Source organism: Eurytemora carolleeae, unplaced genomic scaffold (genome assembly GCF_000591075.1).
Source record: "Eurytemora carolleeae unplaced genomic scaffold, Eaff_2.0 scaffold89, whole genome shotgun sequence".
Lineage (NCBI taxonomy): Eukaryota > Metazoa > Arthropoda > Copepoda > Calanoida > Temoridae > Eurytemora > Eurytemora carolleeae.
Genome location: NW_019396034.1, coordinates 406,130 through 418,913, shown reverse-complemented (window position 1 = coordinate 418,913; position 12,784 = coordinate 406,130). Strand labels below are relative to the sequence as shown.

Genomic DNA, 12,784 nt, shown 5'->3' with positions numbered 1-12,784 from the left:
CACCCTATTTTGTTGTTATAACCTTGTCTAGATTTGCATCACAAAAAAAACATCGAAACAATTTTGGTAAAAATTTCTCTGGAACCTCACATAACTCCGCCCCGGCAGGATTAAAAATTTTCTCTCCTAATTCTTTAACAAAATGCAGACGGTGCTAAACTTAAGAAATTCACTGATAAAAGCAGAAAAGTGTGCAACATTTTTTTGTAATATTGCTTTATTATGGAGGATCGAAGAAAGCAGATTCACCTTTCGTAAACAAATTGAATTAGATAAATCCACAGAAAAAGAAAATTTATATTTATAAAGAAACTGAGTCTTACCCTCAAACAAAATTTTCTAATTCCCTAATCTTTGCAATCTGACGGTGTAAATCTTTGGTATTTCAAACTCAGATTATTTGATCCAACAAAATTCAAAATTTTAAATATCTAAAATCTACGACATTGTGTGGCAAAGATAGGGATTAGAAAATCTGAGTTTATGACAAAGACTAAATTCCTTTGTAGAATAAAGTTACACAGAATGCATTTTATTATTATTATTATTATTATTATTATTACCAGTTACATATATTCAGTATTTTCGTTTATCCATATCAATAAAGACAAATTTCGTGTAAAAATTTTCTTAAAGAACTGAAACCTTGTAAATTTCTCCTTCTTCTCTCTCAAAATTGTGTTTATTGGAAACAACGTTGAAAGTTTTCTAAGCTGGGGGAAAAAAAGAAAAAAAAATTAGTTTTTCTTAAAATGATGAAAACACTTGTTTGTCTGTTTGTGCCCAAAAACGTCAAAACAATTGAATCAATCGGGCTTCTTTTCTTGGGATATATATATATATATATAAATTTCGCTTGCCTGTCTGTGTTTATGTGTCCAATAAACCTCAAAACGGCTAAACTGATCTGGCCCAAATTTTTTGTTGAAACTCGTATGACATTTCGACATTTACTAATACAGAAAAGTTACAAGGTTTATCAAACAAATTTGTGAATATTTAAAAGAAAATGCGGGTCCTAACAGCGAAGTATTTATATATTTATAATTTTTTTACAATACCGTTAAACTTTCTCGCTGAATTCTAATTATTATTACTTATTATAATCTGTCAGAATATTTCTTAAAGAAACAATAAAATTAAATGTTGTGAATCGCTAATGGTTGATTTTCATCAAAATGTCGATGATACCCCCTTTTTGTTCCTAATGTTACAAAATAAACATTTTGTTATTTGAATTGGTAAACATGTATCTTAAATCTGCCAATGGTAATTATAGACCTGGTCCAAACATAAACAAACAATTATGTAAATTAATATATTCTAAGTAAATATTTGTACAAGATGAAGTTTGTTTGTTATGATAAGGTAAGCTTCTATATTAATTATTAGGTTTCACACCATCAGTGTGTAAACACACACTTACACCCATATTCATATAATATACAGAAATATTATTTATTTTTTGTAAGTAAGCTGTAAAAATGTTATTTATTATATCTTCAAGTTTTATCATTTGCAAAATTTTTAATTCTGAGAATTCCGCAAGTTTGAATATCTTAATCGATAAAATATATGCAGGTTGGAGATGAATTCCAAATCAGCAAATTTATCTTTCATTTTTAAATCCAAGCCGAGAAGAAAGAACTTCACCACATATTTATTAAAAATGGGAAATGCTAATTTTTGAAAAAAAGGAATTGAGTTTTTGTCACGAACTAAAATTGTCTCATCCATATATTCGCAACCTGATGATTCTTTAGACTTTTTGATCAAACAGACTTTATAGTTTGAAATGTTAAATGGTTTAGACATTGGGTTGTAAAGATAACTCTATAGTTTCAGTAAATATTTCCATTTACTGATAGCGCCGATTAAAGGATTAATACCTCTAATTGGATAATGAGATAGATAGAAAGATAGATTGTTATCGCCATACTATTTATTGGTTCAGAGGACAACTAACACATGACTGAACCCTGATTGGATCAGGCGCTAATGGACTCGGCATACAGGAGTGACAGGTGTGAAAAAATGGTTAAAAATTAGATTTTGTGGCAAAACTGAATATTTGTATAGATCCTCTAGATAATGGTTTACATCTCTGCTTGAAATTGAAGTCAAGAGTTTTGTATTGATAATCTCAGGTTCATGAATTGATCTCCATCTTAAGTAGATCATCGATATCCCGTTGTGGTCATGGATCAATAATTTTAACTGAAGTATTTAAAAGTACCAATAAATGGATATCGAGATTAAGCGTTCAAGATTAACTATTGATTAACTCCATATGTACAAAAGCTCCGATCTCAGGTTTAAACTAAAACAAACGAATTATTTTTCAAGGATTTTCCCAAATAAATTATTTATTTCACTTCCTAAGCAATATCATTTTTTTCTTTTTAATTACCGACTTTTAGCAAGTAACAACAAGAAGTGAGCTAATAAAGAAGAAATGATGGTAGACAATAAGCTTCTGGAAACAGAACAGTAAATTTGTATTTTGTTAATGAAGTGAAACTTTCTTTTATCTGAACAATACAATAAACTTAGATAATTCGGAGAATAAATCTGCCCCCCCTCTCTCTGCACACTTTACTTAAAGATATAAATAAATGGTTTCCCCTCTTCCTTCTCCTTCCTTCTCCTTCCTTCTCCTTCCTTCTCCTTCCTTCTCCTTCCTTCTCCTTCCTTCTCCTTCCTTCTCCTTCCTTCTCCTTTTTTCCCCTCTTTTCCCCCTCCCCGCCTAAGAAAATGGGTAAACCTGGAGTAGAACAGGAGTTCTTCTTCTCACAAGATCAACCTGAACAAAAGTTATTTTTATTTTGATACAGAAGCTGATTTTAATTCAATTTAGTTTCACTTAACTATCAGTACTAATCCGCAATCCTTCTTCTTCTCTCTATATCAACTGATGTATTTGAGGTTTATATGATAAAGTCCATAGACCTAATTACAATTCCTATGTCGTTATCTATATCACATGATTAAGACAATCATGTTACATATTTACAGCACAGTTAATATAGACTCAATTGAGATGCACGTCATTATATATGACATAATTAAGCTAATCATGCTATATATTCATTTGAAGCACAATTCAAATGAAAAATTGATATTACTTAGAAGTTTACAAACGTAGATAATGTAGTAATGTACAAGGTAGTTTAGGTTTGCAGATATCATGTTACACGATATTTATTACAACACAACCAATCTGAAAACGACGATATCCCAGAGTAGCCTGAAAAACTCGGGTTTGCTCAGTTTTTTGGAGAAATCACAATTGAAACTAATCATTCCTGCGATAGCTGTTAATATTATATATTAGGTATAAGTCTATAGTGAGATGTTCAATGTACATGTACGCCAGAATATTTATGTACAGTGTACATGTACATGTATATTCATATGACTTTTCACAAAGTGCATGTACTTTTTACAATAAGTGATAAGAGTAGATGAGTAAATAGTAATTCACAATTATTTTTTTATAAAGAATCTGTGTGCCAAAATCAGAGAAAAGCCAAGTTTTTTTTCTTGAACTTGCAGTAGTAGTAGAGTCCTACACCAAGCCTTATTATATAGAGTTTATTACGATTGTTTTTACTCAAGTTTATTATGATTGCTTTTTCTCGAGTTAATATGATTGTTTTTACTCCAGTTTATCATTATTGTTTTACTCGAGTTTATTATGAATGTTTTTAATCGAGTTTATTATGATTGTTTTTAATCGAGTTTATTATGATTGTTTTTAATCAAGTTTATTATGATTGTTTTTTTCTCGAGTTTATTTCGATTGTTTTTTCTCGAGTTTATAATGATTATTTTTACTCAAGTTTATTATGATAGTTTTTAATCAAGTTTATTATGATTGTTTTTACACGAGTTTATTATGATTGTTTTTACACGAGTTTATTATGATTGTATTTACTCGAGTTTATTATGATTGTTTTTACTTGAGTATATCATGAATCACTTCAAACTAAAAGACTAAAATGTTTTATATTTTCAATTCTAACTTCTTTTATTGAAGAGCTCTCATGAGAAGAACAATCAAACTCTATGTACATTTAAATCTGAGCTGAACCAACCTTTCAATAGATAAATCCTTATTTTAATAGATATTTCCTCTATCTTAATTGATAAACCCTCATCTGAATAAATAAATCCTCATTTTAATGGATAATTCCTCTATTTTAATAGATTAATCCTCATCTGAATAGATAAATCCTCATTTCAATAGATAATTCCTCATTTTAATAGATAATTCCTCATTTTAATAGATAATTCCTCAGTTTAATAGATAATTCCTCATTTTAATAGATAATTCCTCATTTTTATAGATAATTCCTCTATCTTAATTGATAAACCCTCATCTGAATAAATAAATCCTCATTTTAATGGATAATTCCTCTATTTTAATAGATAAATCCTCATCTGAATAGATTAATCCTCATTTCAATAGATAATTCCTCATTTTAATAGATAATTCCTCATTTTAATAGATAATTCCTCATTTTAATAGATAATTCCTCATTTTTATAGATAAAACCTCATCTGAATAGATAAATCCTCATCTCAATAGATAAATCCTTATCTTAATTGATAAATCCTTAACTTAATAGATAAATCCTCATTTTAATAGATAAATCCTTAGCTTAATAGATAAATCCTTATCTTAATAGACAAATCCTCATCTTAATAGATAAATCCTTATCTTAATAGATAAATCCTTATCTTTATAGATAAATCCTGATCTTAATAGATAAATCCTTATCTTAATAGATAAATCCTCATCTTAATAGATAAATCCTTATCTTAATAGAGAAATCCTTATCTTTATAGATAAATCCTGATCTTACTAGATAAATCCTTATCTTAATAGATAAATCCTTATTTTTATAGATAATTCCTCATTTTAATAGATAAAACCTCATCTAAATAGATAAATCCTCATCTTAATTGATAAATCCTTAACTTAATAGATAAATCCTCATCTTAATATATAAATTCTTATCGTAATAGACAAATCCTCATCTTAATAGATATATCCTCATCTAACACTGCAGTCTGCAAACCAGAGATATGGTAAAATTAACTCTGCAGCAGTCTGATAAAGTATTATTAATGAAATGAAGAAGATATCAGAAGAAAAATTACATTCTAAACATTCCTTGGTGTTGTATACTCTCTCATTTATTATTGTTTGCTCAGTAAACAAAGTTATGTTTACACATAGAACAGGTTTCTTTGGTACAATGTAAACAGGTTTTTAAGTTTTAATCAAAGCTTGGTTTTCAATTGTATCGGAGCTGAAATATGGGTACAGGTTTGAGGTTACAAAAAAATACGCATACAAAAAGTTTATTTTTCTTGCAGGAATTAGTTCCTTTTACTTGCAGGAACCAGTTTATTTTACTTGTAGGAACCAGTTTATTTTACTTGCAGGAACCAGTTTATTTTACTTGCAGGAACCAGTTTATTTTACTTGTAAGAACCAGTTTATTTTACTTTTAAGAACCAGTTTATTTTACTTTTAAGAACAAGTTTATTTTACTTTTAAGAACCAGTTTATTTTACGCGTAAGAACCAGTTTATTTTACGTGTAAGAACCAGTTTATTTTACTTGCAGAAACCAGTTAATTAGGCCAGGAACTTTTGTCTCTGAAATCTGTGTTTCGCCGGCTACCATTCTCGTTGATAGCTAAATCTAATTCACCAATAAATCAGTTTGATTCACCAACAAATCAGTATAATTCACCAATGAAACAGTTTAATTCACCGAGGAATCGAATTCACCAATGAATATATGAGTTTAATTTACCAATGGCTCAGTTTATTTCACCGCGGAATCATATTCAACAATGAATCAGTTTAATTACCAATGAATCAGTACAATTCACCAATAAATCAGTTTAATTCACCAATTAATCAATTTATTTCAGCATTGAATCAGTTTATTTCACCGAGGAATCGAATTCACAAATGCCTCAGTTTAATTCACCGATAAAATTGGCAACCAATCTTTTTTTTACATAGATATGTTTTACCTTATTTGTAAATTGTTTTACTACGATTTTATTTCGATTCATTGTATAACAACGGTTTCATTGTTTACATAAAATCTGCTCTGCTTGTTTTTCAAGCTTTTACAAGCAGCTAAGTGAATTAAAAAAGAGTATGTTAATTGACAACTTATTATTTGTAAATTATTGCTTGTTTATAACTTATCTATTGTTTATATAAAACTTGTTTTTGTTTACCTGGAAACCGGTTTGACAGTATGTTCTGTTAGCCCAATATATAACTTTATCTGCTGGATCTAATCTGAACAAAAAATACTTTTATTTAAACTATTATAGTTTCCACAAATAAGATCGGACAAAGATGTATAAGTCGTTGTTTTTGGTATGCTTTTTTGTTTTCACATTTTAAAAAATGTAATTTGATTTGTTCTTTTAATTAGTTGTTAACTTGTTGTTTTCTTTAACCAATAAGAAGTAAGCAACAAAATGAGCCGAACAAACTTCGGTCAATTTCGATAATATTGCTTCTTACGATACCCCAAACTAATTTGTAAACATATAACAACAAAACTTTTTTGTTCTAATAAGGTAATCTCTTTTATGTATGGATAATGTATATTTTGTATTTATACATATATATATATGGTATGTATCTATGTATTTATGTTTATGAACGTATCTCTGTATCTAAATATATCTATGTATGTCTTTATCTAAATATATCTATATATCCATGCATCAAAGCATCTGGATATATCTAAAGACTCTGTATCCATGTATATAAGTATCTAAATATATTTCTGTATATATATATGTATACCGCAGTATTGGCAAGGAAACTGAAATTGTATGGTTAAGACATATCAGTTTTCAATAAAATAAAATACATTCCATCAATGTGAAGCTGTAAACATATTTAACAGTTTACCAATGTTTTCCATCTTATTCAATCAACGCATGCTAATACAATTTGCACCTTACATCGTGCAATATTCAAATTGTCCCGTATTTCTTTTGTATTCTGATGGCTGCCCGCCTCTTGCTTATGTTATTTTTTTTTAATTGCTGAAAAAATCATTTTGTGATAAATGTCAATGAATTTGATGATGATAAAAAATAAATCTTCAAAATATATGAATTATGCAACGTTTATTTATATTTGATTGGTGTAAAATTTATTAAATCTTCTTAAGCGACACTTGAACACCTTTTTTTGCATTGATTTTTGAATAAAATTACTTTATCAATTTATTATTATTTTATAAGTTTGCGTATCTATCTGACTTTGTTTTTAACCTTATTTTGAAGCTGTACATCTCAATATTGAAGAATTTACCAGATGTCAACAAGGTTGGTTGCTCCCGATGCGCTTCAATGTACCGAAAAAGTCGTCTCCCATGATAGATAGATAAAAACCTCATATAACGTCACTATAGAGGCGAGAGTGAGGTCATGTGATGTTTTTTTATATCTATCTTAAGAGACGATATTTTCCGTACATTGGAGCGAATCCAGAGTAACCAACCTTCCTATACAACCTTGGATTTCACGTATGACGTTAATATGTTTCCTATCTCAGGTTGGTTTATCACCTGATCCAATCAGGGTTCAGTCATGTGTTTGGTGTCTATTCTGAGCCAATAGAAATAGTATGGCGGTAACATCTATCTTTCTATTTATCTCATTATCCAATCAGAGTTAAATCCTTCAATCGGTGCTATCAGTAAATGGAAATGTTTACTTCTACTGAAACTATAATGTTGTGTGGACAAGAATATGTTCCGGAATCCTTCTTCTTATATTAGTGATCTGTCGATATCAAATTTGTCTACATACATTCATCCCTCCCTCCTATAATATGTAGACTGTAGTAGCAGATTGTAAAGGTTCCGACATTTAAGATGTATCCACATATTATTGGGAGAGTGCAGATAGATATCTACATGTTTTTGTATTTTTTCTTCGAATCAATTGGAATGGAATTATTCGATTCGATTCAAAAGGATGATACGTTAAAGACGACCTGTAACTTTTAAAAAGCGTTTAAACTGAACTTCTTGAAAGATAGATAGATTAAGGGATAGATAGTTAGAGAGAAAACATAGATAAAAATATAGATAGACTGTTAGATAGATAAATAGATAGATAGATAGATAGATAGTTAGATAGATAGGTAGGTAGATAGATAGATAGATAGATAGATAGATAGATAGATAGATAGATAGATAGATAGATAGATAGATAGATAGATAGATAGATAGATAGGTAGATAGGTAGATAGATAGATAGATAGGTAGATTGCTAGAAAGATAAATTCAGCAGATTTTGAGAAGAATTGCCAACACGCAACCCCACAATATATTAATGTTCTTGAGAGGTTTACCTTTTTTTACTGGTAAGCTTAGAGATTTGAAAATATACCAATATAGATATATAAATTAAAAATATCATTTAGCAAAAATATTATGTTTCAACACTATCATGTTTCTTTAAATTTTTCTCATCAAAATCACATTTCTTTTCATTGCTAACAAATGTGAGCTAAAATAATCACTTATTTTAACTTAGTTGAAAATATTCTTTAACTTCAACATTTTTTTTCTAAACATGTTGTGAATGTGATTTTTTACAATTTGGCAAATTTCAACCCCGAGATAAGATATTTGCAAATAACGAACCAAAAACCTTAAATTGTTTCTCATTGCAAAAATTTTTGTAAAATATCATAAAAGCAAACTTTTACAGAAGACAGTTTAAGATGTTGGAACCTTGATGATTTTTCTGGTCTAAAAAAAAACTTTAAAAGGTTAATAAAATAATCTTGCTATTTCTAATTACTACCTACTCTTCTAGACCTGATGAAAAGAAAGAATTTGAAGAAAAAGCTTTCTTATGTTTGCAGAAATGAATAGTTTTATCATGCTTGAATGTCAAGTTTCTTAAAAGCAAACGTAACACAATATCTGTATAGTATAAATACAATATCTGTATAGTATAAATGAATTTATAAAGTTTATAAAATACTTAAATATTCTCATTGTCTAGAAGCTCTGTTATTTTCCACTTAAAGGGAATGTTTACTTATTCGGAAATCGGAACTGAGCTGAAAACTTTAGAATTGAGATTAGTGCTTGATCCTCTCTTTTTCTTAATATCGATACTAACCTAATCTTGTACTTGTATCCTGAAAAGTGTATAAAATTCAACCAATCAGAGTCGCGTATATGAAGCCGATAAATTTAAAATTTTGCGCACGATTTAAGATTATATACAGAAACGGGAGGGACTCTCTAAATTATAAAACCGGTTTTTGATTTTTCTCTACTATATCCAAGAAAGAACAGTTTAAGAAGAAAATCAAAAGTGTGTCCATTGGATAATCAGATTAAGTAATCTGGATTAAGGATATTTCATTCTAAAGTTTTCAGCTCTGGTTCAGTTTTTGTTAAGCTAATTTGAAGAGAAACTCTTTCAGTAACTTTATCTTTAAGAAAAATATGATATTGTGATAAACTTTAAGTGACCTTTGATTTAAATTCCGGTTTAAAAGGTACCTCTTAAACCTTTGTCATACAAAGTATGAGAAATATTCTTTTATCTATTAGGGAAAATTCAGTGCTGAGAAACTCTTGTAAGTTGGGTTTCCAACGCAAGTGGATTTTACTTGCGCGCAATTGTCACCCCTGTAAACTCTTCGCAATTCCGCGCAGTTCCGCGTAATTATAGAACATTTGCGCGCAATTCCGCGCAACGAAATTCCGATACCCTACTTGTTAGTCACTAACATAGAGTTTTTGCTACTAATTGTTCAGTACTGCAGCAAAAATTACAAAAAATTACGCTTACACGGTTCCTTAGAGATAAAATTTGCACTGAAATGTAAATCTAGAAAAAAGTAAACCATACTTACTCTGTACAGTTTATCATGTACTGCTGAGCTCGCTGGTTCTCTATATCATGTACAAACTTCCCAGAGAAACTAATCTGTGCAAACAAACTTTAACAAACTTCTTTTAATATTTTCTTTCTTATTTGTTTGTAAAAGATAAAAAAGATGTTTTCTAGAATTGATTTGTTAATGATTGCCTGAGTATTATCGTGTATGTATGAACCTACAAGGAACTTACATCGCTGATGATCCAGGGGGTAGGCACTAAACACAAATATTTAGATCCAGGGGGTAGGCACTAAACACAAATATTTAGATCCAGGGGGTAGGCACTAAACACAAATATTTAGATCCAGGGGGTAGGCACTAAACACAAATATTTAGGAAAGTGACTAAAAACCTGCCACATTTTCAATTTTTATAATTCATATATCTTTGCAACCTGATGTTGCAGATCTTTGATATTTCAAATACTGTTTGATGAATTAATTAAAGTTTGAAATATCAAGGATTTACACCTTGAGGTTGCAAAGATTTAGGGACTAGAAAATTTTAATTTGTGGATAGTGTTCAATTCTTTTATGCTGAGAAAAAGGGTGAGGCAGATCCCTGAAACGGACGAAAGTGGCAAATTAAAGAATTTCTTTGTTAACAAGGTATGTTGTAGATTTTATAAAATTTTTAGATTTAAAACCAAGTATAAAAAATTCAATTTAAAATGAAATTTATGATGAATTGTTAATTAATATAGATTACTTATTTTACTATCTTTACAATCTTTTTATCAAATCATCCCCCCCGGCCCTTTAAAAAAAAATTAAACCCGGTTTGCGCTACTATCTTACATTTCTAGGTCAAAAATCCTAAAGTTGGGATTTCTGGAAAAGACAACTGTAGATGACAGATCTGGGACAATATAACTTTTACTAAACTTTTTTAGATTTACAACTGTAGGTGACAGATCTAGGACAATATAACTTTTACTGATCTTTTTTAGATTTACAACTGTAGATGACAGATCTGGAACAATAACTTTTACTGAACTTTTTTAGTTTTACAACTGTAGGTGACAGATCTGGGACAATATAACTTTTACTGATCTTTTTTAGTTTTACAACTGTAAATGACAGATCTGGGACAATATAACTTTTATTGAAATTTTTTAGATTTACAACTGTAGCAGATCTGGGACAATATAACTTTTACTGAACTTTTTTAGATTTACAACTTTAGATGACAGATCTAGGACAATATAACTTTTATTGAACTTTTTTAGATTTACAACTGTAGATGACAGATCTAGGACAATATAACTTTTATTGATCTTTTTTTAGATTTACAACTGTAGATGACAGATCTGGAACAATAACTTTTACTGAACTTTTTTAGTTTTTAGGTCTTTTAAAGGCTCCACCAAAATCTGAGAATTTTACCCTTAGACAAAAAGAGATATAACTTTCACGAAAAGAATGTTTTTTGTTCATTTTAAAACATATTTTTAAGTGCAGGGTGTCCAAAGAAACATGACAGTTTGTGAAAAGTTTTGAATGTCTTCCTCTACTGTATTAGATATTGAAGACTTGTTGCAGTTTATTTCTTTAAACAAATGATTGACTCAAAAATATTTGAAGATGCCAAGTGAAAATAAATATCTTTAGCCCAGATATCATTTTGGGAATGACTGCCAACATATTGATTTTTTCCATCCCATTTCCACCCATTTATCAGAACAAAATAACATGTAAGCTGCCTTTCTAAAAGGGGTGGGTGTATACACAGATAAGCAAAAATATATAAAGTTTCAAAATTCAGTGATGGTGATGGACCAAACCTCTGTAGAGTAAAAAAGTAGAGCACTATATATTATATTGTTAAAGCGTGAACAAATTATGGTGTTTATTGTTACCTAAACTTCATGGGGCAGTCAACGACTACTTCTGTTGATACAGTATACAGTAGTTTTCGATCCTAAACACAAATGTCTTATATTCATGATCCTAATCAAATCTTTATATCTAAACATTCTCGCCTTCAGAGACATCCTTAAGCGCAGTTGTGTCACTCTAAACTGAACTTAGGGTGTGTAATACAGTGATCTGCAGTATTCTGACCAAAGAAAGAGTGGGTTTTAGTGGAAAAGTCGTTCCTAATTTTAAATATTGGAGAATCATTTTTATTTTTATATCTGTGAACAATCCTTTAATTTATATTCATAATCCCAAACACAGTGGTAAACTCATGTATTTAATTTTCTCCAGAAATTGTCCGCAGAAATAAAGAATTAATGTTTAATCTTCATTAAATTATAATTAGAGGCCATTTTGATCATTAGTAAAGAAACCACGATGTATGTGGAGCAGCAGTAAATCATGTCAAATGAGACAATTAATGTGAACATTATAACCCATAATGAAACAATTAATCAATTATCAATAAAAAATTATTTGAAATTTTTGGAATTATGATTTCCCCCCTGTTTACCTTCCAGACTATTAAACCAGCAACATCAGTTACAATCTCCCTCTTCTTAAACTGTTTACATTTATAGATCTAAACAAACATTGTTTATTGTTTACATTTATAGATCTAAACAAACATTGTTTATTGTTTACATTTATAGATATAAACAAACATTGTTTATTGTTTACATTTATAAATATTAACAACCATTATTTACTATTTACATTTCTTGATGTAAACATACATTGTTTATTTTTCAATTTTACATATATCTTAACAAACATTGCTCCATATCAAAAATGTATAGATCAAAACAAATATTGTTAACATTCACATTCAATTACGCTCTTTTATCCAGTATATTATTCAAATATATTAAAACAGGGGGGACAATATAACTTTT

General features: G+C 29.1%; 1 protein-coding gene across 2 annotated transcripts in view; it reads right to left on the bottom strand.

Moving 5' to 3' along the window:
• Positions 1–12,784, bottom strand: part of LOC111697855 (glycine receptor subunit beta) — a 44,732-nt gene that overhangs the window by 13,279 nt on the left and 18,669 nt on the right. For both annotated transcript variants that reach the window (XM_023467993.1, XM_023468001.1), the window contains exons 7-12: positions 12,403–12,471; positions 11,828–11,889; positions 10,119–10,185; positions 9,943–10,016; positions 6,270–6,333; positions 2,765–2,803 (exon numbers count right to left, since the gene is read on the bottom strand). In XM_023467993.1, the coding sequence (XP_023323761.1) occupies positions 2,765–2,803; positions 6,270–6,333; positions 9,943–10,016; positions 10,119–10,185; positions 11,828–11,889; positions 12,403–12,471 (375 nt within the window). The remainder of the gene's footprint in view (positions 1–2,764; positions 2,804–6,269; positions 6,334–9,942; positions 10,017–10,118; positions 10,186–11,827; positions 11,890–12,402; positions 12,472–12,784) is intronic.